The following is a 26,218-nucleotide window of genomic DNA, read 5'->3' as shown; positions in this document are numbered from 1 at the left end:
CAGTCTCCTTTTGTTTGAACCCCAGTTACTAGCTGTGGGTTCAGGGTTAAATTACTTAACTTCTCAAGGTCTTGATTTTCTCATTTGTGAACTGGGGTTAACCTCACGGGGCTTCCCATCAATTAGGAGAACAGGTCAGCCAGCCTGGACTGGAATCCAGGCGTGGCCACTGTGCATCGTGGCAAAATCATGTTTACCTGTTCTGTGCCTCAGTTTCCTCCTCTGTAGAGTAATAGCAGTACCTATCAAATAGCATGTTGTGAGGGTTAAATTAGTTGATAAATGAAAAACACTTAGAAAAGGACCCAGGACAGAGTAACATGTTTAATAAATTTGGGTTGCTATTAGTAATAACAATTTTGGAGAAGCTGCTCCTGACAATAAAATGGTTAGGAAAAAGAGGTTGTAAAATATTTTCCCCTGAGATCTCTTTAAACAAAATGAAACCAGAAGAAAGTCATTTAGTTAAAAACAGAAACAGAAGGACGAGACTAATGACCTCTTGGGTTACTGCACGAGTGAGTCCTTCCAGAGACATTAAACTTATGATATGAAGATGCAAGCTGAATAATAATCTCAATTTAGAGGAGGAAGATTAAGGAAACCCTTCTATTGGGTCCCTACTTAAAAGGATCAATAAAGACAGAAAGCAAAGGTAAGAGCATTTGCTGAACTGAAAAATACATATTGCAAGTGTCATTTCCTGTCATTTAGTGTTTACTGAGGAAAGGAGACTCCGAGGAGGAAAAGGCGAATGATTTTAATATGAACACAGAGAATACAAGGACATTGATTTTAAGCACATAGCAATTAGAGCCAGTGCAGGAACCCGGACAATCCATGCCCCAGAGTGGACTGTGGTGGTGATGCCATGCAGCAGGGGAGAAGAGGGCACGGGGCATGGAGACACGGGCACTGGGAAGGAGTGACGCTGCCAGTGGTCAAACATTCAGGAGTGCTAAGAATGGAAAATGTCATCCTTGTTTCAAGTTGTTTCTACTATCAACCTACACTCAGTATTTATGCCTAAAACAAAACAAAAAACCCTTCTCGACAATATGCTAATAGAACATCAGACTGGAAGCAACATCCAAGGTAATACAACGCACTTTTCTCATTTTCCAGAGAACAGTAATTCACAGAGAGAGTGATCAATCTTCCAAGGACACACTGTAGTTTGGATGAGAACTCTCCCAGGCTCAGTACTCTTAAATTAAGAGTTTTCATATTTAATGATTCTGGAAAACTGAGGAATTTATTCAAAAAAGCAATCTATTCAATAGAAATTACCTTCCCTGCTATTAACTCCTATAGCATAAGCTCTTCCTTAGTTGTTCACAAAAGACTCACCAGATAGTCCAAGGCTCAGTCTTCACTTATTAAGCAGTAGTAGTTCCAAGATTGAATTGGTTAAGAGTATAGAGACCAATTTCAAATTGCATGAAGCCCTCATGATTTTAAGGGTTAAGTCTTAGACCTTCAGCCACCTCCAATTCCGAGAACGGGGCTCCAACCTTGTCTCCAATTACATTCTGAGCAAAAGTCCACATTTTCTGTGCCTACCACAACTTATAAACTGCTTTTACAACTATCACTAAAATTTTCTTCTTTCCTCGACAGCCTAAGAATGACCTCTTGGGTGACAAAGAAACCCAGTTTTGAAGATACTCAGCCCCGTAAGGGTGGTGGGCAGGTAGGTTCTCTCACAGTGAGTGACTTACAGTCCTCCATCATCTCAGTGACAAACTGCTGCATGTCACAATTACCTGGAGCTGACAGGGAGAATTACTGCAACTGGGACTGAAATTCCTAAGGCTTACTGGGATTAATAACTGGAAAAGTGTTTATGACATTGTATAAAGGGAATCAAGTAAAACACAAAAGTTTGTATTCTCTCTGATTACATGCATATGGGCAAAGGCAGGAAGGGACTCTACGAAAAGTTTTACTTTGGGGTATTCTAATATAGCTGTCCTACAACAGAAATAGCTGGAACATAAATACAAGAAAGCAATGTAAAGCAAAGAAGCAATGCTATACTGGTAGCACTGGAAATGCTGAAACTATCAGAAAAAGATCTTCAAAAGCAAGACAATATACCAATAACTCATTTTCAAACTGTAAGGTGCAGATTTTCTGAAAAATGCCAGGTAAAAGGCAGAGAAAGCACCTGCCTCACAGGCACTTGACAGCTGGTGAGGCTCCACTAGCCGCAACGTAACTCGGTTTGCTAAACAGATGCAAATGCCTCTAGAAGATACTAAGGCTTTACCAGAGGCAGAGCGGGCTTTGCTGTGGAGGTGGCAAATATTTTGCTATGGTTTCCTGGTGAACATTCATCATCTTCACTTGGAGTATCCCTGGTATTTTCAGAAGTAAGGAAACTCTGGGAATTGTGCCCAATGATCTCATTCTGTCTAAATTATCCATTAATGTTTAATTTAAATAAGCAAAATATAAATAAGGTGCTAAGTTCAAATGTCTTACATTCAAGTGACAGAAAAAAAAATATGACACGTTAAAAACCTTGATAGAAGGATTCTATGTGTAACTGACAAACCCTACATCAATTTCCAGGAAGGCAGAATGTAAACAGTGCATTTTGGGCCAGGTCCCACCTATTTTTCTACTCTTCCCTTATCTTCTTTTTGAAAGACATGCATCCATTTCAGGCTTTGTCCTGTCTTCTGAGAGTCAGACTGGTGAAGACTGGGAAAATGAGCATCTTGTAGACAAAATAGGAGGGATGTACCAGGCGACAGCCTTCTGAGCAGTGAGCTCGGGGTTCTACAGGTGATAACAGAGGAGGAGGGGCAAAAGAGAATTCCCCACCACAAAGCCCAAGTTTTACAGCAGAAACTTTCTGAGGACAAGGCTTATGCCTTTTGTTCAATAAGCCTTAGAGACAGTAGTTATTCCTTTATTAATAAGACGTGTAGGAAGAGCCCCTGCCACAGTGTCTGTGCATAAATGCTGTAATTATTCTTCCCATCATTATGGGCAACTAAAGGACTGTGGGTTTACATTACCCTGTTAAATCTGACAGGTAACAAATAATGGTGTCTTAAAATATGTTTATAATACTAAAAATTTGACAGACTCGCTACCAAATTTCTATAGCCTACTGCAATGCATTTTGGAGAAACTTTTTTTTTTTTTTTACCTTGTGGTCCATACTGGCTCATCTGTGGACCATAAGTCCCACTTGAGTTACTCTGCTGAAAGCTACTGATTCCGGGATGCATCTGGCCCCCAGGAGAAGGATGAGGAGACATGGATGGTCCTGTCTGTTGAGGTCCATATTGCGACATCTGAGGGTTTCTTTGTGTGCCCGCCATAAAACCTAAGTGGGAAATAAATGGAAACATGTAAATGCAGGTAGGTGTTTCATAAGATCTGCATACACAAATATGTTACAAGGAACTGAGTGGAAGGTAAATGGGGAGAAGGTTAGTACTGTGAGATTCCCCCACAGAAACATCTAAAGACATCTCAGAATCAGTGTGGACTATCTGGGAGGACATCATGGGAATTCTGTGGTCCTAACCCTCAATTTTCATTAGGGATCTCGGGACCCAATAGATTATGGATTTGAACTAGGAAAAGGGAGAAAGAGGAGAAAAGGCAAGCACAGCCTTAACTGCTCTTACAGATGAAGCCCTACCAAAAGCCACAGCAAGAGCTAGGAACCCCTTCCCTGCAAACCCTCCACTCCTGCCAGGCTGTGCACACTGTGCACGCACACTTCAGAGCCTCTGCTCACTTCCTGATCTCTGGAATGCAAACACATGGCAGCACTCAGCACTCAGCTCCTCCTTGCACAGAGCTGCTTTTCTGCCCTCTGATCTCCTAGAGTGACAACTGTTCAACTTGACTAAGTTACCTGGGGACCTATGAATACCTGATTCATATTATCCCTTAGAGGTAAACTGTAAACAATTGGAGGGTTTAAGTTGCATTCTACTTCAAAACAGAACACTGAGGTTTGAGATCCTCATCACACCTGTTCTGCCTATGGTCTTCCCCACCTCTACAAGTGGCACCACCACTCACCCAACGTCCCATCATAAACACGTGACACCTGAGTCCACCCTTTCCTTCTTTCCTCTAAGTGTGACCGATCCATCAGCACATCCTGTTGACTCTACTTCTCAAATATATCTTGCACTGCTCCTCCTCTTTATTTCCACTTCTACAAAGCCTAGTCCCAGCTACTGTCTTCTCTTGGCTGCACACTGAAATGGTCTAACTAACCCCTCAGCCTCAACTCTCCCACCCTTGCCCACCCCCATCTTGCTCTTTTCGATTAATTTTTCACAAAGCTGCTAGAATTATCTTTCAAGAATAAAAATGAAATTAGAGCATATCTCTCCCGTGTATAAAACCCTTTAAGGCTTCCCACTGAACCTGGGAATAAAATGCAAACATTTGACTCACCTATGAGATCCTATGTGGTCTGGCAGTTGCCTTTCTCACTATAACCCCATTTCCTGCCACTTTCTTTTCCTCTGCTACCCTGTAAGTGCAGTGGCCTTCCGATAGTACCCCTATTCCTACATGCTCCTTACCTGCTCTCCATACTGCTGGGTCCTTCCCATACTATTGGTCAGCCTCCCCTGACCACCCAGTCTGAAGTCATACCAACCTTCCTTCATAACTCTTTTCATAATCTGTAATCATTTCCTTTTATTTTTGACTCACTATCATCTCTCTTCTCCAATAAAACAAGCTTCATGAGGGCAAATGTCACGTCTGGCTTGACGGCTGCATCCTAAGAACCTAGCAGTGGGTGGCATGTGGTAGGTATCAAAAACTATGCCCTAAGAACCTAGCAGTGGGTGGCATGTGGTAGGTAACAAAAACTATGCCCTAAGAACCTAGCAGTGGGTGGCATGTGGTAGGTATCAAAAACTATGCACCAAACACAGTGCTGAGCACAACACTGTAGGATTTGGTGGGCAGATATCCAAATGGGTAAACAAAATCCATATTTAAATTATGCAGAAGTATATTGTTCCACACATCCACTTATCAGTAGTTCAGGCAAGTGTAAATAAGTATGTAGAATAAGCTGTGAAATACTCATGTGGACAAAGAGAGCCACAAATCAAGACATTTATCCAGGAAGACCAAACGTTATCAAACTCACATACTAACAAAGGGCAGTCTGAAAAACAATTCTTGAACCCAGGAGTTGGCACTGGTGAGACCACCTGCGTTACCATGTGACGACCCTAGCTAGAGAGTGGCAGGTTTTTGGCCTGTTCCAGAGAACCTAGAGCAGCAGCTTCCAAAGAAAGTCTATGAACACATTTGGGAGTAAGACAATGCCTAGATCTAAGGTCAGCTTAAACCTAGAGGGTTAAATGGTAGATCATAGTTTACAAAGAACATGGCTTACATTTCAGCAAGTAAAGAGATCTTTTAACATTGCTTCTGTCTAAAGAGATAGACATAAACTAAAAGTAAGTAGAGCTATTCCTTATTATCCTATTTAATTTATAAAGACACGCCTTATGAAATTGGGCTCAATTGGCAGCTCTCAGACATAAATAGTTATAGAAAACGTTGGCTTTTTCAAATCTGAAAACAAACAGAAATCAGAGCACTAAAATTGCTATAAGTGATTGCATCTTAGGATATTACATGAAATATTTATCTGAGCTTTACTATAAAATTCTCAAGAGTTTTAGATAGAGTCCTGTTTAACAAAAAAATGTTTTTCAATTCCATACAGATTGTTCAGGTCTCTCCCCCTGCCCCACTTGGATGAGAATCTGCTTTCCTGTTTATTAAGGAAAATAACATAGGTCCTTTAGTTACCATTAAATTTCACTTCATCCATGAAGGTGTCCATACCAAAGGATTTAGAACCTCTGATAATATGCTATATCCTTCAGTTATTGTTACTTCTGGGACACTTACTACAGGCTTATGGGTTCATTCACGTGAATTCTAAGGAGTCTCATTTAGCCAAGTTATTTCTTTATTTCTATTTCACTTACTCAGTCCTTAAAAATACACATGGCATGTTCTACTTGAACTATCTCAATTATCAGTGGCATTTTGCAGAAAATCAAGTTTGTAAAAAGGCTCCAAAAGGAGATGGAATCTTAAAGCTAAATTCATCCAAAATGTGACACAGCTTCAAATTCCCATAACTTAGGGACAAAGTTGTATGAGGTATGAAATCCACCTCTTTACAGAGAAATTAATATTAGAAAGCTGATTTTTCTCTCTGTATACTTTTGAAATGGCACCACTTACAGGAGTTTCCTGAAATCTTATTTTATGTTTTTGATGAGCTGCACCCCTTTCCCTCTGTCCCCAAGACCATGAAAAGGGGAAGATGACATAATTCCCTGACTCCTTTTTCTCAGAGGTCATCATCTTCCGGCAGTCAACTGGGAATAGAAGCCCTAATTTACAGTCTTCTTTGTGTCACTAGCTCAGAACCTAGTAGGGGGGACAGACAGGTAAATAAATATATTGCAGTGTGTATTGAATCCAACTAGCTGTGTGACCTTCGGGAAAACATAATTCCTCTAAGCCTTCGTTCCCTCATCTTAAAATGAAGATAAGGTTCCTGCAAGGATTAACTGAGATAACATGTGAAAGTGTCCTATAATCTGTAAAGTGATACATAAAAGTAAGAGATTATGATGATAATTGGTTTATAAACTGCCATGAATATCTTTTAACTCCTGAAAATCCCACACATTCTATTCTGGATATTGTGGATGCAGGTTCCAGCTAGAATGAACAAGCTAGTTTTTATTTCCACATCTGTCTTTTATTCAGATATGTCAAATCCACATTAGTCAGGACTCATGTAACTGTGCACTAGTGACTCCCAAAGAATTAAAAAGGGTATATTATGGGAAGTAATCCTCCTATCCCTGTCTCCTACTATGGTTCCCCTTGCCAAAGGCAAATGTTTTTCACTGTGTCCTTTCAGATATTTTATAATTTCTAGTTGTGTTTTATTCTGCATTTCTCTTATAAATAAATTTGAACAATGTTGAACAGCTGTAATTCTTTCCTTTTCTAGAACTGACTGTTCATATCATTTGCCTGTTTTTCTATTGGTCACTATCTCTTCTGACTATGAAGTATTTCATTTTGCAGATACAGCTCCTATTACCACATAGTTGTAACTGCTCACCAAAGCTACTGTATCTACAATCCTATGGAAATTTTGTCTTTCGGTATGAATAATACTGCCATAAGCCATATATTGTCATAGCATGGAAGTGATGTGCTCTGACTTGCATTTTTGAAAGCTAACTCTACTATAACATGTAGCATGTAAGGACGGAAGGGGAGTAAGGTTAAAAGTTAGAGGACCAATTAGGAGGTAGATGAAGTGATATATAATATACAATCACAATGAAATGGTAGCAGTAATCCTACTAAAAAGGACTTCCATTATGGATATACTGCAACTATATTTTTAAAGGTTATAGAACATCACCATAATCTTCTAAAGAAATGGATAAAAAATTAGAAGACATAAGTTAGCTAAAAAAGAAGTATTTCTACTCTTCATCCTAAATATAGAAACAACGCACATCTGCTATTTGTTTCTTCATCTGTAAAATAGGGACAATCATATCTAGGGTTGCTGCGGGGATTAAATGAGATAATACATGTGAAACCTTATAAAAGTGCCTGGCACACAGTAAGCTTTCAATAAATATTAGCTATTATTATATATTCAAACCAGGAAAGCAAGAGAAGCAGCAGGGCATAATAAGAGCACTGAACTAAGGTGTCAGTCCCACCTTTCATGCCTGCTGTATACATGTTAGCAAGTAACCTAACTATTCTGGCCTTAGTTTACTCACCTGTTAAAAGGGGGGTGGTACTTCAAAGCTCTAGTTCTCTATGATTCTGGTTTAAACATTTTTCTTCCCTAGGAAAAATCTAAATCGAAAATCCTATGTTTATTTATGTGGAGGTAGTACTTTTTGTTTTTTTAAATCTTTATTTTGAATTAAATAAATTTTAAAACGTTTCCCCAAAAAACAAAAAACAAAAATTTCAACCAAGAATTTTCTACCTATTTATGGTAACATATTTATTTGACTGCATTTTGCTTCCTTTAGGAAGTTGTTATAAAATGACAGCTTATAATATAGTTTGAGAATAGAAAAACTGACAGCTAAGAGAATGCAGCTGCATTTTTAAAAAGGTGTCAAATTTTTTTAGTTATAAGCCACCTGAGTTTAGAAAATCAAACTTTCTAGTAAGGAAAATTTAGAAAGTATACGATGAATTTCCTATATATTATAAAAGTATATTGAGTTACTAAATTTATTATGGAATTATAGGTCCCAAGTAAATAATTAACATGTGAAAATTCAAATTTTGGACAAAATACTAAATTAGATAATTATCATATACATTATTCAAAACAAAGTTTCTTAGAAATGCCATATGAAAATATAACTTATATACAATGGTCTGTCAGTATCCATGGGGGTTTGGTTCTAGGAGCCCTATTGATACCAGAATTTTCAGATGCTCAAATCCTTGATATAAACTGGGGAAGTACTTGCATATAACCTATGCACATCCTCCTGTATACTTTAAATCACCTCTAGATTACTTATATATCTAATAAAATGTAAATAGTTATTATACTATATTGTTTAGACCAAAAATGTGACCCAAAAAAGGTCTGTACATGTTCAGTACAGGAGCAATTTTTTTTTCCGAATATTTTTGTTCTGCAGTCGGTTGAATCCACAGATACGAAGGGCTGACTGTATTCTCCCCATAATGCAAACCTATACAAGGCTTTTTATAAGTGAATTTATTATTTTTGAGTCTTGCATTACATGTATATAAAATCACAAATACTTTTACTACCACATTCCAAATGGAGAGAGGCACATTTCTGATATGAAAAATCAGAGCTACCTTTTAGGAAAAAAAAATTTGAGCAAAATCTATATTCTCAGAGAAGGTAATGTAGTGGAATAGGAGAAGCACATACATACTCTGGATCTGTTTGGAATCAGAAGATGTGGGTTAGAGAGGCTGCCTCTACCACCCACTGTGTGGGACCCATGGCTCTTCTGCATGAAACAGTGAATGCACTCCTTGCCCTGGATTACAAGAGTGTTCTTAGAGTCAAATAAGAAAAATGTATACAAACATGCTTTTCTAAACTGAAAAATACCATGAAAATGTTATACAAAGGCATTACTATTGCCTTTCTAGTCATTCTGTGAGCCTTACCATCTGCACGATCAAACCGGTGACTTAGTCTCACAATAATGTGACACACGTCTTCTACCAGCCTGCCTCAACTCCACTGTACCATGCCTCGCCCTCGAGGAACTTAAAATTTAATTGAACAGAAAATAAAACCTACCAATAGGGAAAAACGATAAACTAAAACTACAAAGCAACTTATAACTTCATATAAGATGAAAAACAGTAACATCGTAGCCAATTGGGTATCACTCCCTTTCCCTTTCATTTATTAATCCTTTATTAAGTGCCAAGCACTGCCCAGGTTCTGGGGATATAAACAATGAGAGAAAGAGACACAGTGCCTGCCCTCACGGAGTTTCATTCCAGTGGGAGAGACAGACATCTAACAGATAACGTAAGTATGTGATGAGTATAAAAAAGAAAAGAACGAGAGCTAGGAGAGGGTCAGAGGAGGACCCAGTGCAGACTGGTAAGGCAGGAAGGTTTCCTGGCAGAAGTCATATTTAAAAGGTGAGACCTGAATGATGTCTCAGCCTGGGAATGACCCAGGCAAATCTCACAGATGGCTTCTGAGAAGCTCCACTACGACAAAAATATGTCTGACTCCAAAGTGGATGTCCCCATGTATACTGTGTACTTGGGGGCTAAAGTTCCTGCATTCAGCTGAGTCCTGGAGGTCACTGGGGACCATTTTATTAGTTAGTGCTTTTCAATGGTCAGTTTAACATTTTATCCCTTTCTCTAAACCCTCCCCGGCCCAGCTACTAAATGTCAGCAAACGACCACCTGGCCACAGGAAAAAGCAGCGTGGACTTGCACAGTGTCCTGCCCTCTGACCTATGAGCCCATCCATCCATGCCCAGTCCTTCCTGCTTTTCCTTCCCTCAGAAGAAGGGAATCTTTTGCTTGCGCCCAAGGCTGGTGCCTTCATTTAGGTTCTGAACCCAGTCCTCTCTCATCTCTACAGGGATCTGCCAATAGTATTTGTTCAAAAACTGTTCACTGACTCAACTGCTTAACAGAATGAAGGCCAAACTTCTTGGCCTGGCCCATGAGTCTTTCCAGCATCTGATCGCCCCCAGCCCGCCCATCCTGGATGCATGGCTGTCCTTGCTGTCGGGGCATTTCCACTGTTCCCATTCCTCAGGCTTCTGAGCTCCCAACAGGCACCAGGTTGCACAGCCATGCAAGTCTCTGCACATTTAGTCACTTAGGAAATGTTTACTGACTACTCATGCTCCAGGCAAACATTTTTTTTTAACCACAATCTACAGTTAAGAAACATATCTTATATCATGATCCAGTGTGCAGATGTGAGTATATGTATACATTTCTATATTTGCATACACTCTCTATTTCAGAAAACAATTTTTACCCTTAGTGTATGCAATGCACTATATTTTACATATCAATGAAAAAAAATCCACCAATGAAGGCATAGTTTGAAAAACAAAATGCTACGTTGTGTCGTCTTATTGAACATGCTGTTTTGGGCGTGCCTAGAAGGCCACTTGCCACAATATAACTAACGTACTCCTATCCTTCATGGCTCTGCCTCATGCACCTTCCATGACATTCCTTGGCCTCCAGGAAAGTGGACACTTTCACATGCCTGAAGAGCACCACGCATGTTAACTGTGGCACAGTGGTTATCACACTGCTACCACTACTTGCTTGCCTGAGTCCCTCTTCCCCCAGCTGTGAGAGCCGGAGGCTTTCAAACACTTCTCATCTGCCCGAACAAGGGGTCTGGCACAGAGGTGGAACCGTACACATATGTTTTTAGGGAAAAATAAAATATCTTCATTCAGAACCCATTTACTTTTACTTTGCAAAAGCAGCTTTATAAATCTGCCTCATTTTGTAGTGCACCCAAAGATCACTTTGGAGGAAAGAAGACTCCTATTCAAGGACTGGTAGGAGCAGCGACAATTGTTGGCTGATGGCAAGGAAGGGGAAAGATGGCCCACCAGGCCAGAAAGCACTGTTCTCCCATCACCTAAACCTCTGCCAAGCACCCCACTGTGTCCATCTCCACAGCAGCAACAGGGTCGTGGAGAGCGTGGGCTAGCAGTCAAGCCACCCAGGCCACATTCTGGCTTCACCACTCTCCAGTTCTGTAACTCTGGCCAAGTTAATAGTCAAGCCTCAGTTTTCTTTTCTGAAAAATGTGGATGACAACTGAGCCTACCTCGTGATTAAATGAGAAAAAGTGTAAAGCAGCTCAGTGTCTGCACACATACTAGAGGCTCAATAGCTAGACTCGCATTATTTTTAATATAACCACCATTTATTTCCTGTCGAATGATTCCAAGTTTCTAAACTCCCTTGCCCAGGTTCCCCTATAAACCCTTCATCAGGGAAGCCAAAAAGTGCTGCAAGTCCCTGGATGGTGGTTACTTCTCCCAAGTGCAGTGCCACACCTGGGAAAGGAGGGCTTTCCCTAGGCAGCATGTAGCTCTGGGCAGTGCCTGCCTGTTCCATGCCTCCTCCACTAGAGCCAGCCAGGGCTGAGGGTACCTTCCCTCACTTAGTTCACTATCCAGAAGTGCCGCTTTGCAGATAGCTGGTTCCAGAAATAATTGGTTGGCCATATTATCTGGCTCAGAAAAGCTAAGCTTGTCAGTTTCAGGCCCTGATTAGCTATGAGCAGCATACTCAGTGTGCATCCTTCCTGATCTGGCAGTTGAGAGAGAGAGAGAGAGAGAGAGAGAGAGAGAGAGAGAGAGAGAGGGAGGGAGGGAGGGAGGGAGGGAGGGAGGGAGGGAGGGAGAGAGGGAGAGAGAGAGAGAGAGAGAGAGAGAGAGAGAGAGATATCAAAATTCCTGTCAAGTGCCTGAATGGACTACACTATAAAGAGCAAGGATCTTGACTTCTGTTTACCACTGGATCTCAAGCACCCATCATGATGAGTAGTTTGATAAACATTTGTGTAACAAAGAATCAATGCATTAGTTTTTTTGTTTAAAGGGTTTAAAGTAAGACCAGAGTCTGAAATAAGAAAACCATTCTCTTTCTAGCTCTGAGGAAAAACACCCAAGACCTTGCTTGGCCCAGGAAAAGGGTGAACTGATGTTCTGCTGGGGCTTCTCACTGAGCTCGGAGCTCAAGTGATAAATGCCTGACCTTAGGCAGGCTTGTTTCCACCGCCTGGTTAGAGGCTAACAACTTGTCCTAAAGTTTATTCCAAAGGCATAACAGTGTTCATTTAGATATTTGAATACAACTCGATAACTTTTTTGAATTTCATATTCTATATATCCAGTAGCTAAAGACAGGATTGGTGGTGGGTTGCCTGGACCTTATCTGGATATTCAGCCTGCACTTTTTAAGAACTTTATTTAGGGTCATGCTCCTATGTATAATAGTTATCCGTATCAATAGGAAATTCTTACACAAATAGTCCATTCTTGTTACATGACAGTGTAAGTAATGTTAAGTGTAAGTCTAGGAAAAATGCTACTTCTATCTCTATTATAGAGACAATATTAAAGACTAAGCCAAGAGTCATTTTTCTTTTACTACTTTAAAAAAAAAAAAAAAAAAAAAAAATCCCTCACTTATGATCTTGGAAAACTGACAACAGAATTAGCATTTCTAAAACATTTATTTATCTATATTATTATTATATAAGTTTTTAAGACCTTTTCAATGTTTTCTTCAGCACTGTCTTATTTGTAATTTGTTTACTGCATATTTTTCCTACTTGAAAAAAATGCTATATATTATTCTCTTGTTTAATAAAAAAAGAAAATCTTTGTAGAAAATATCCAGTGTTTCTGTCTAACACTTAGCAGACAAAAAAAAAAAAAAAAAAATTAAAGCCACTGATTTATGAAGTCACTATAAACAAACCGCACTTTCCATATGAGAGATGAAACTGAATACACAATATGTTTATGCAGTAGAAATAAGAAAAAAATTCTTCTCTGGACAAGACAGACACAACTTATCTTTAAAGGCACTACACAAATTCTCAAAAATAGAATGAAATTATATTTAATTTAAAAATTAAACTTAGGCCTTAAAGTGTATTTGGGGGGGAGATGCTAACAGATACGGAGAGGAAGCTCCAAGACCCCAAACAGGCAATGACAGGCTGTCAAAACTCCAGAATCATCAGTGACGGGTTACAGTAGCACCTGATGAAAATGCACTTCCAAGTTGAAGGATGTTACAAAACTGACTTAGAAACCAAGTCAAGGGGCCAGCCCCGTGGCTCACTCGGGCGAGTGCAGCACTGGTAGCGCCGAGGCCGCGGGTTCGGATCCTATGTAGGGATGGCCAGTGCGCTCACTGGCTGAGCGTGGTGCAGACCACACCATGTCAAGGGTTGCGATCCCCTTACCGGTCAGAAAAACAAAAACAAACAAACAAACAAAAAAAGAAAGAAACCAAGTCAAATAAATAATAAAGGTAAGACCAGGAAATCTCAGAAAAGTAAACTGAAAGCAATTTTAGCTTAGATCTTAGCCTCCAGCAGTATATTCTTTTCCTCTTAATGCGACACAACAAATTCTGCAATTAAGTACTAGAGACTCTCAATCCTCTTGGAAAAATACAGTGAGGCACAAAGCCCAAATCATGGTTTATCCCACCCATGAAAGAGAAAACAGCAAAGAAAGAGAGACTGCCCAGCCTAATACAGAACCAATTACGCAAACATTTAATCCCTTCATCAAAGGTGCCTCTTCAGCTAGCAGGGAGATGTAGCACCGTCAGGATACCAATGAGATGCGAAAGGTTCTACAAGCCACCAAAAGCAAAGTATGCTTTTCCTTTGGCACACGGACAATTTATTTCATGTTGGCATCTGTTAAAAATTCACAGAATAGCTGCCTCGTTTCTTTAAGCCAGTTCAGCAAGAGATGTTCCCCACATGTGTGAACTAGTGGTCACAGGCTGCATCACCTTCGCAGAGTGTCTCAGAGTGAAACGACAGGACCATTTCTCTTCACAAATAGGTGTCAGAGACCCATTTGGAGAGAAAAATAGATCTTAGAAAATATTCTTGTTACATTTTAATATCCTCAATGTTTATTTGCCTGCCCGCTTCTCTTCACAACATGAATTGTTTCGAGAAAGACAGAAACTAATGACCCATTCAAGGCTTTAACCCAGGCCCCCTGTGTTCTACCAGCTGTGCTATTAGGTTAACTGGCAGAATTGCTCTCTCTCTGTCCCGGCTACCACCACGCCCTATCATTGCAGCACATACAATAACATTCAACTGTTTCCATCCACCCCCACAAAACCCTCTCAGCTACTGACTAGTCATGAAACATACATCATCTATCATTGGGTAAATCACAATCAGGGGAGGGATCAGACTATTACCCAGATAGTAGATGCGGACAAAATATCCAGCCTTTCCTTATACCAATCTTTTAAGTTTTAGCTGCAAAAGTCAGCCTCAGTGCTGAGGACAAAGACAATGCATGTATGTCACTGTGACTGGAAGCAAAGAAACTACTTTGTAAGGCTTTCAACCCAGGTCTCACCTGAGTTATTTGTACCTGATGCTTATGCTTATTCTTAATATTTTCATAGTGCTTTGAAGTTTATAACTTCAGATACAAGATCCCATCTGATCTGTGCAATAAATCCACAGGACACTCTGATCCTCATTTTACATATGTGGAAGCAGAGATTTAATTAATTGTCCAAGGTCACAAAACTAATTAGTGGTAAAGCTTGCACCTAAACCCAGATGTTCTGATTCCAAAGTCCCTGCAGATCAAAACCAAAAAAAAGTGCGTAAAATCTGAGGCACATGGTCCTTGCACTAAGGGCTCGAGTTGGGAGAGGGTTCACTTGTGAATCCTGCTGTTAATGGGTGGTGAGGACACTACTGGGCTACGTGCAGAGGGCACCTGACCTACAGGGGACAGCACTGTGACAGATTAAATGTCATTCAGTGCTCACCCAACAAACACTGACTCAAGTTCCCACCTTGTGCCAGGCTATTGAGGACCTGAAGGACTAGCCAGAGAGAGTCAGGCAAGAAGTTGCCAGGTGGGGGTGCGGTTGAGATAGTGGTGTTGGCAAAAGTATTCCAGTTGGAGAGAAGAGTTTATATAAAGATCCCCAAAAAGGTTCAGTTCAGTGTGGCAGGAGAGTAAGAGAGAGTGATGTGATGAGTGGGAGACCAGACTGGGAGGTGGGACCAGTGCGGATGGGCCTACAACCAAGCCAGTGAGCACAGTCTCTATCTACAGGCCAAGGCCAGGCACTGTGGGCACTCACCAGGGGAACGACATGATCTAGCCTGCCTTCTGCAAAGACCACTCTGGATGTAGCATGGCAATGGACTGAAAGGGCACAAGGCTGGGGACAGCAAGAATAGTTGGGAGGCTGTTGAAATTACCTAGGTGGTCTGAACTAGGACTAGTTTCAGATAGATGGGAGAGAAAAAGTCTTTGCTTGGGAAAAAGGCAGACAATGGTCTTTCACTAAGGTAGGGAACACGAAAGCACGTGAGAAAAACACATAAATGAGTACATGCAATACCCAATGTTGAATTTAACATCTAAGATCTAGATGCTCTCAAGTACTTCTACCAAAGGATAATGAGCCAATTACAAATGAATGTTAACTATTAAAAGCATACATTAATTGGCAATTCAAAAAAAAAAAACTGTATTTAACAAAAATAACAAAACTATGCTTCTTTTAAAATAATCTAAAATTTAGATGGATGATTACTCAGTGAATATAAATTGACTTTTATTGTATGTGATATTTGTTTTCCCAGCTTTTTTGCTGACTGAACATACTTCTGGGTAGCAGGCTCAAAAGGAACTCAAGGATAATCCTAACACAAGCCCTATACTATTATTTACTTCATTACTGACTAGCTTTGGCTTGGTTAACATCTAACCCAGAGGCAGAGTTCTAAGGCTGAAGAAATTAGAAACAGCTTTCTAGAGTGAAGTCTAGATATTCTCTCTTGTATAAAACCTCCCATTTGAGTTTATTTTCATCTTCCACAGATCATAAAAAAAGGGATCCTCAATTAAGAAAAGAGGCTAAATTAATTGCGTCTGGGGGTGGGGGACAGACTGTCATTAATGGCTTAACACATTGATCTGCTATACTTACACAGCATAAATTAGGAAAGTGATATATTTTCTCTTTAGAACTAGAAAAGTAGATTAAGAGAACATTTTCTGACAATGAGTATATCCTATGAAACATCTCAGCATCTGCAGATTCACTGTCATACTTAAAATTGAGAAGCTAACAGAAAGAGAAACAAAATAGTTTTTATAGTTTACAAAAACAAAAAGATATTAAATCCCACTTCCAACTCCTTAACAATTATCTTGGTGGTCTCCTTCATTTCAGTACCAACTTGTTAATCTGTTCTTAATAATTAAGGAGTTAGGTCAACTAAGGTATTCAAAGTAATGTTGAAAATTTCAAAACCGAGGAAAGAAGGAAGGCCAGCCATAATAAAACATTGATCTTTCAGAAGGAGAGAAAAGACCTATAGTTACTAGAGGTGGAAAAGGGGAAGGGGGAGGGGAGCTAGGGAGTAACTGGGTAAGGGACACAAAGAGTAATTACAATTTGTAATGATGAACATGTTAATAATATTGATTTGATCATCACATACTGTACACAAATACTGATAGTCAACTGTGTACCCCATAAATATGTGTAACCAAAAATAAATAAAATAATTTGTAGAAAAAAAATTAAATTTCAAAACTAACTTTTGGTACAAATATCACTATGAAACCAGCCGGTAGCATTAAAAACTTTTCAAAATTTTTACTTATTTCCACCTAACTACCCCTGGATTATAAAAAGCATGGCTGGGGTGGGAGGAGGTGGCCTTTGGACAATTCATTAGTGCCAGGCTCCAGGTGTGAAGACACCAGCTTAGAATGACATGGTAGAAACATATCTGAGAAGAATGGGGACAGAAGTGGGATCTTTAATCTGGTCCAAGATCACAATGCTTACAGTGATGCAAGCGAGAGAAACTCTACACTACAGGAATTTTCTCTACTTAAGAACAGTAAATATTTTATTCTTTGCTTGTTCTGTGCTTTGAAAAGACTTGAAATCCCTGGATGGGTGTGAAAGCACAATGATTTTCAGCTGTCCAGTTCAATCTTTGCTGAATGTCTATCACAAGCCAGGCTCTGCTGAAGACACAGGGATGCAATGCAAAGTGTAAACAGGATGCAGTGACAGCCCTCAAGGAGCTCAGTCTAATTCATAGCAAGATACTGAATTAATTCTAAGAGATCTCTTTTTCCCGCCATGGCATTAAAAAGTAAGAGAGAAATTTGCCCTAAGCAAATAGAATGTGAGTAGAAATTTGATGAGGAATTCTATTCACGCTTGGAAAAGAAGCTAAAATATACCATTAATTATTGGGAATAAAATTATACCAATGCAGTTAACATTTGGGGTTAGTAACAAGAAAAATATAATAATAATAAAGACACATTTTATCCAATCTAAATAAAATTTATGTTTTAAAAACTTCAGATTTTTGAAGTATAGAAATTGATTCACCTTTTTGTGGCAGCACACAAAAAGAACATCTAAATGCCTGATCACACCCCATCTGCTACATACTTTTGCTGGATAACAGCACTATTTATATTTATAAATATGTAGCTACTGATAGACATCACTCTGTGAACATGTTTCCAAAGATGAAATTTCTGTGATTCTGTTGACAAACAGCTGTTAAGAACTCCATGTCTGGCTAGACTAAATACCCAAGACTTATAAAAGTGCAGACTTTTTACCTATTTTCTTCTTGTCCTGAAACTATAGAGGAGACACACGGCTGGTCTAGCTCGTGTGATTTTGGGGCCACTGATATGGCAGAAGCCAAGTATCAATCAGGCGCAGTAAACTGTGAGCTCTGACTGCAACTCCTTTTTTTAAACAGTGGAGAGGAAAACCTGGTCCATGTGCAGGTCATCAAGGTGGATAAAAATGAAGGTTGGGGGCTGCTATTCAATAAGTCTGGAGGATTTCACCCAGAATGCCTCTGTACACATCTGAGGGTCACAGAATGGTGCCAGAGAACTGCCTCCAGCGACAGAATACATTTTCCAGCATATCACAGCCCCGCAGCAGCATCAACTCTGCTCGCAATCCATGTCCGAAAGGGAAAGTTCTTAGGGGTTCAGTTTCAGCATATCTCAAGGACTAATTAAATCCTCATTACTACCTTCTAATTATTCAAATGCTATGGGATTACACTGAGGAAGTCCCTGCTGGAGCTCTAGATGAAAAGGGTTAAATAACCTATGTTGATTTTGAGAGTCCAGATCTGGTTCAAACCTTCAAAAAACCACCAGCATTAACATGAATATTTAATTAGACACCACTGTGAAAATTAAAAGAAAATTCAATTAAAAGGTTTTCGAAAAATTAATTCTGACCTCTCTACATCTGTCCAAATAAATAAGCCTTCTTTCAAGCATTTTCACCTAATTGCTAATCCAATAAACTAGAAGGGCATTTGCCAATTTCATTAAGCTTAACATGTTAGAAGGGTTAAAAATGCAATCACTTTAATGTTAATCATTATTACACTTATTTATCTACTCAGAAGACTATTCCGTATTCTCTCCAAGCCCTCTTGAAAAAGACAGCAACACGTTAACAAGCACTTCCTATTGCTCTGTTTGAAATATGACATATATGTTAAAGATTAAGAAATAGTGATTAATCTAAACTTGTCAGCTACAATTTTCTTGTAAAATTCAGTATTTTGGGGTTATCTTAAGTCTTCCTCAAGGCCTTAGGTAGCCTCATTTATACTACTTGATTTTTGGGGGGAGGTGATTTAATAGCAATTCTGTATGTTGTCACATGAGGTTTAGAGAGAAGATTTGCCTTAAAATAAAAACCAAAGACAAATGTGTTACTGCAGAATACTAAACTGAAGTTTTGATCTTTTTTCTTTTAAGTTTATATCAGTAATGAAGAAGACCAAAGAATTTGAGCTAATTTTCTTAACTCAGTAAGAAGTTGCAGCAACACAATACTAAATTACGTTTGATAACGGAAAATAGATGAAAGTGTAGAGAAGACAATAAATACTACGTAAGAGAATAAAGAGGCCCATGAATATCTAAAGTGTTTCTCTCCTTTTTGTAACCTATGATGCCATATCCATATTTACTTGCACAGATACCTTTTGGAGATGGAAAATATAAAACTGTAGAAACTCAGTTATTTTCATCTATGTACAATATAGAGAAATGGATTTTGACTGATGTGCTTTGATAAAACTCAATACCAGAACCAGCAGATAAAAAGTGTATGGACCAGAGACGGGGTGGGGACTGCAGGGTCACAGAGAGCTCCTGCTCAGGCTATCTGGGCATCACACTGACCTTGCAGTGGCCAGGGTGGTTCAGATCCCAGGACAGCCTGGGGTTTGCAAAATTCTCTTAAACAGAGTATAAAGTTTTTAAATATATCTTCTTCCTCAATGAGGATAAAAGGCCCCACAGGAAAGAGTGATGGCAGAGCAAGAGTTCAGCTTCCTGAGCCTGCAGGGACTGAAGTTAGGGTGGTAGTGTCAGCACCACTGAGCCCCACAAGCACTTTGGGGGAAGAGTCAGAAAACTGAACCTCTAAAGAGAAGTAGGCAGCATCATCTCTCCCTTTGCATATTTGTCTCTGTGCAAGCATGTTTCTAGATCCTTTGCTGTAAAAAAAAAAAAAAGTATCTCCTGTGAATACATTTAAGAAAATGTGTATACCGTGGAATGTTACTACCTTATCTTAATCTTATCTACTAAAACAAAGTAAGTATAAAAAGAACTATTCAACTTGGTTATTTGAGCACTCAGCAGTAGAGAAGATATGTTCTTACCTTGTCCATCAAGGTCCATGGCTTCTGAGAAATACACTTTTTAAAAAAGCTATTAACTCATCAATGTATTTTTTTTCCTATTTCTTTCATCACTTCCCTAAGTAAGGGGGACATATATCAATTATAAAGGTATAAATAAAGTTAAATTACTTTTTAATTCGTGAGAATCAACTTTGGGGAATTTTCTTAGGTCTACTTTACACTGTGTATGCTGATGGCACACACCAAATGAGGTCAAACATTTTTAATATTGTATCAAGGCATTAAAGTGACTGTCATTTGCCATTTAAACACCTGATCAAATGTTAGAGGTAACATTTCTTCCTAAATGTTAACAAATAATAAAGCCATTTTCTTTTAATCCATGCTACTCAGTTTTAGAGGAAATTTAGCTCATGCGTGGTAAAGTGTCATCTAACGGTCATTTTAAAATACAAAGTTTTCCTTTTCAGGGGGTTGTCTAACGAACAAAAAGCACAAAAAGGAATGCACATAATGTCTCTAGCATCGTCTTTCAGAGGAGGTTTGAAGAACATGTTTATGAAAATCAATCCAGATTTAGAAACTTGTAAAATTTATATTTGTTATTTGAAGGAAATGACTATTATAACCACCTGGATTGTTATGTACCCATTATCAGTTGCTAAAACCACACTACACATAATAAAGGCAATCAGAGGGGAAAAAACAACAAATATACTGACTTGGTAGTTTCCAGTGACACCAGTGGAAGAGCCTAGATTTTGTCTTGAAAGTGCATTAGTTGGAGTGAAAAGTTTAGCTAAGTTGTCCTCCTGTCCTTCACATTTGGTTTTCCACATTTTCAAATTTCTTAAACACACTTCAGTGGGAAGAGGTCAGGGGAGACATTATTTAGGTATCTGAGAGGGTTTTCTCTTTTTTCTTCTTCGTAATAAATGCTAGAATTGTAGAACTTCCAAATAAGGGACTCTTACCCTTTAACACTTGTAAAATGAGCAGAATTATACCTGTGGGAGTGATGTTGCAGGGTTATGATGAGGACTAAATGAAATAACAAATATCTTTATCTTGGTTCTGGGCCTGGCCTGAGTAGACACTCAGTGTAAGACAATGTCCTTTTTCCTATTTTCTCCACTCCCCTGACCCAGCAACACAAAGTAGGTGCAACCCACAGCCAAAGAAAAGGACTCTAGTGAGAACTACCACTCGCTTGGCACTGGTGAGCTTCTGTGATGTCTTCAAGATGACCAAGGCCATATGAGGAGTGAACACAGAACAAGCAATTTACAGAGAGGATATGAGATGAAAGAGCGATTTATAGTGGGTCACAGTGAAGAGTTTAAGAGACAATACACAGATTCTCACAATTATTAAAACCTATTACTTTATCGTTACAAGGCAGTGGGTCTCCAAGTGTGATCCTTAGCCCATTAGCATCAGCAATAGCTGAGAACTGTCAAAAACCACAGATTTTAAGTGTCCTACTCCCAGACCTTCTCCATCAGAAATCTGGGGGTGGGGCCCAGCAGCGATTTGTTTTAACAAGTCCTCCAGGTGAATCTCATGCATTCTGAAGTTTGAAAACCATTAACTATTCCATTATTAAAACATATGGTATTATCTTCATAAGAGAATGAAAATATTAACTATACCTTAAATTACAATAAAGAAGTTAAATATGTGCAGGTATTAGAAAATGAAAAACTCGTTTTATCACTGCTAACCATTAATTTCAACACAAATGATATGTAGATAAGACTAATCCATCTTTTCATTGGCATTACTTTCTAAGTAACGTGCTGCTGAGTTTTTTAACATGTAAAATAACTTGAACCTCGTAATTCTAATTAGAAGCAAATCATCTCCACAACTCATGTGGAAATAATTATAAACATTAGGGGTCAGGAACCCTTTAAATATCAGCTACCAAGCTGGTCTCTGGGTCCCTTATGAGAGAGGAAGGGGATGAAGGACAGTGACATCTCCTGTGGCACAGGGTAGGGGTGGCAAGCCTTGACCCAGAGGCAGTGGGAAGTGACCTGCCACAGCATGAGATGGTGCAGTAGACTTATAATCCCCAGTTTACACCAATCTGGATTCAAGCCCCCACCACCACAACCAGCAAGAGTAGCTTTACTAATGAAGTGAAGAAAGGGTAGAAAGATAATCCAGTGAAGGGCTAAGGTCTCTACCAAGGCAATATCAAATGCATTATGGGGATGACATGAGTATGCGAATGTGGGACAGCATCTGTTCAAAGGTTTCAGGAAAAGCCCAAGTTCTACTTTCTGGCTCTGGCACTAACTAGCTTCTGAGAATAAGGAAGTCACATATAACCTCTACGGTCCTTAGTTTCTTTATCGGTAAATTGAGGTGACTGGACTACATGATCTTTTAGATATGCTCCAGTTCCAAGATCTTACAACTGTATAATACTAGTTTTTCTACAGACTTAAAACTTTACTATTAAATATCATGGAACATGTAGTTTCTCAAAATAGGTAAACACACACACACATGAACTCTAACATTAGAGTTCATTAGAACTTATATCCACACTGAATCACTCATACTTATTTTTACACAGCTAGATCAAATATCAGACTACAGCCATGTAGGTATAAACTATGCTCCATGGTGCTATGTGAACATATATATTCTTTGGGCCTGGAACTGCACATTGGCAAAACTTCGCCCAATCTGCAAGAATACATCCTCCCACTCCATATTTGTTGTTACATGTAGGTTATTGTTTATTTATTTCATCTGTTAAGAAAACAAAACATCCTTTAAAAAAATTACTTATAAGAAGACACATAGGTAAGCAAACACATAGAAGCCTTATGTACTCAAAGCACTATAGGTATGTAAGTTATGAATTGAAACTAACCTCTCTCCTGTGGCATTGGTGACTGGCTCAAGGCAGGATGGGAACTGGATTCTGACTGGCTCCCAGGTGGCTGAGGAGGCATCTGACTGCCTGTAAGACACAGAAGGAAAAGTGGGGATGAGGAGCCCTTGGAATTAATACTGCAATCATGAAAAACCAAGATACAGCTACATTTAATTTTTATGATCATAAAAGATAATGACTCCACATGGAAAAAGACATAGCTCAGAAAGTATATTTCATCATTTTTTATGTAAAATGAAGAGGAAATATAAACAAACATATTTAGATAAAGAACTGCTAAAAGTCCAATTTGTTACTGAATGAGTTCCCAGACTCACAGACAAATCAATCTGTAGCTGAAATCTGACACGTACTTCTTCAGTACACTTAACAAAATCCAATACTGTTGAGTCAAACTCCTCATCCTGAGTCTTAAACTAGTCTCCACGTGGGCAGGCATGCAGAGTGGACAGCAATTACTCACTGGTAACATCCAATCAATACAGTAATATCAACAGACTTCTAAACAGTCTTCATAACTAATCAATCAGAGATTTAACATAAGCTTATAATACCTTTACTAAGAATCATAAAACATACTACTATAAGATGAAGTGTATATGATTTGCATCTCTTTTGATCTTTATTGCTAATACAGCAATAGCATCTATTTAATTTCCATTTATTTAATGTTTATTTGGTTTGTCTTTTCCAAGTATAATGCAAGCTCCTTGAGACAGGAATTATGTCTTTTACACTTTTAAACCACCATCTGAGAATATGAATTAAAGGAAAAGACACTTATTTTAATGGTAAAAAAGAGACAATGATTCATGTGAAGGCAGGAGAAAGGATTTTAAAATTTAAAAATCATCAGAAGTAGTTGATTCTTAACTCACTTAACTCACTTCCTGGCTCTGAGGTTTAGATGTATTTCTAAGACTGAAAATATAATAAAATTAAAAAGGCAGTTGGATTTAGCACAACCTCAGGGCACTAGCTCTTAAGGCATACAGTCCATGCTATTTTATCTCCTACCCTCCCCCTTTGCTATAGTAAACTATAAAGACAGAAATATAGACAGATAGATTAAAAAAAGAGAGAAAGAGAGAGAGAAAGAGAAAGAAGAGAAAGCAAGCAAGCAAGTTAGCTTGCTCTGCATAGCCCTCTGGTATGGCAGTCATGTGATCATGCTAGATCAAGCTAACTGCTTTGACCCCATAAGACCTACGCTCCCATAGTTACGTAAATATTGCTAAAAAGAATTACAATTGAGAAGGAAGTTAATGCCTTGAAGATCACCACTAATCACCCCAGCAAAGGTCATGACACACAGGCTACAAAGCTTGAACCTCCCTTTCGTGCTTCTACACATGCCCAGGCAGACCAGAAGAGCAGCACAGTCCTCGGAGTCTCTCAGGATGTCGCTCATTACTAACACTAATAACAGCTGTATCCGTGACAGCCAGAGAGGCAGGAATACGATTTTCAGTTTAGACAACAGGTACAAATATTTGCTAAACTATTACTATAAAATAATTCTCAAACTCTTCTCTGGAGTTTAGGCTTCTCACTTTTAGGGAAGAATGTAAAACTTACGAATGTATTTCTGAGTGTTCCTGAGTGATATCTGCCACTCATTCTCAGATAAAGTGAAAACCAGAGATCTGAATTTAGGAACACTGGGAAGTATGTGCTGTGAAACCACCAGGAGTTGCTCCTACATTAGAGCTATAACTAGTGGGATAAAATACCCGAGACAAACCGCAGAATTTATTTAACCATTCATTTAGTCTTAGACATTTGTAGTAAATTAGTGTTAGTACCCAGTAATGCAAAGCAAAAAAACACTTAACGTTTTAGACTAAAACAATTTCAAGGGTAAATACTAGTCACAGACTTGGCTAAAGACCTACAAATGTTGGTGTGTCCACTGCAGGGTCATGTGTTTCCTATGAAATACCCTAAGGCTCCCAATCTACAGTCCATTTAGAAATTTAAAGCACTCTGCAGCCAAATACTAACTTTTAAAAATGTCACTGGGGAATCAGCTACAGGAAGACAGTAAGTGCTTACGTTATAATGATCACTTCTCTAATGATCACTTCTGCATGAGAGACTGAATTCATAGACTTGTGACAGTAAAAACAAACAGTAATTCTATGTTAACATGGGGCACCATAGCTTACGCTATGCAAGCCCGAGGCACTGCTCTCATACACGATATATCAAGTAAAAATAAAAAAAGCTCTAAGAAACCCATCCCACGATTCATAAAATACTGCCACAGCCAAGCAGCACTGCTGGTTTCCTGGTAATTCTAAGAAGAATATCCCTTTAAAACAATGAGAAAATTCATGTATTAAATTCATCCTGTTAAAGAAACAAACAAAAGCCTTTTCATGATAAAGACAGATTTGCACAAACTGTTTTAAATTTTTCATTTTCTTTTACACACTGTTTTAAATTTTTCATTTTCTTTTACACACTGTTTTAAATTTTTCATTTTCTTTTACACCCTATCTTTCCATCCACAGTTTCATAATTACTAAGTCATAGTTACTATGATTTAGTATCTATAGTTACTAATAACTTCATCCTCTATAGTACCAGGCATATAAGCACAGTCATAGCAGATGATGACTAGAAAACACACTTGAGAAATGTAATACAGAAGACTCATTTGTGTCCAGAGTCCATATAAAGAAAATTCAGAGCCCTTTGAACCAACTAAACAAACACTTTTAAAACCATAGATCTTTACATGACATACACTAGTCATAAGTAAAACCTTTCAAAGTCTGGTAAGTAGCTTGAAAGAGAATATTGCCATGCATAGTGAACAAAACAACTTTATAAGGGAACTTCATCATTGTAACTGAGTTTTTAAAGAAAGCCCATGTTTTCCCCTAGTCTATGTATATAATGATGTAAGCACAATGGGAAAAAAATACAACTAGAAAAACTATACTGTGAACTAGAATAAACTCTGCACTTCATACCTCTATTTTCTCCAGTGACTGTGTGTATATTATTGTGCAAAACTGGTGCAACGAGCTAGAATGAAGCATCAATAAATCGCCTAAATTTCTACTGCTGACAAAATGCTCAGCCTAAGTTTAGGCTTAAAAACGTTTTCAGTTTAAAATATTTTAAATTAATTTTAGACAGAGAAAAGTTGCAAAAATAGTACAAGTAGTTCCCTTATATCCCCTAGCCCATCCCCCCTAATGTTAACATATAACCATAACATAATT

The 26,218-nt window shown here is 38.7% G+C and overlaps 1 protein-coding gene across 4 annotated transcripts in view; it reads right to left on the bottom strand.

Annotated features, from left to right (window-relative positions):
* The window catches only part of ARID1B (AT-rich interaction domain 1B), a 405,100-nt gene that overhangs the window by 66,558 nt on the left and 312,324 nt on the right, over positions 1-26,218 (bottom strand). For all 4 annotated transcript variants that reach the window (XM_063096175.1, XM_063096176.1, XM_063096177.1 and 1 more), the window contains 2 exons: positions 22,959-23,048; positions 3,164-3,343 (listed from right to left, as the gene is read on the bottom strand). In XM_063096175.1, coding sequence (XP_062952245.1) covers positions 3,164-3,343; positions 22,959-23,048 — 270 coding nt within the window. The remainder of the gene's footprint in view (positions 1-3,163; positions 3,344-22,958; positions 23,049-26,218) is intronic.

Source organism: Cynocephalus volans, chromosome 5, assembly GCF_027409185.1.
Source record: "Cynocephalus volans isolate mCynVol1 chromosome 5, mCynVol1.pri, whole genome shotgun sequence".
Classification (NCBI taxonomy): Eukaryota; Metazoa; Chordata; class Mammalia; order Dermoptera; family Cynocephalidae; genus Cynocephalus; species Cynocephalus volans.
The sequence above is the reverse complement of the archived record's forward strand: the minus strand, read 5'-3'. Positions and strand labels throughout refer to the sequence as shown.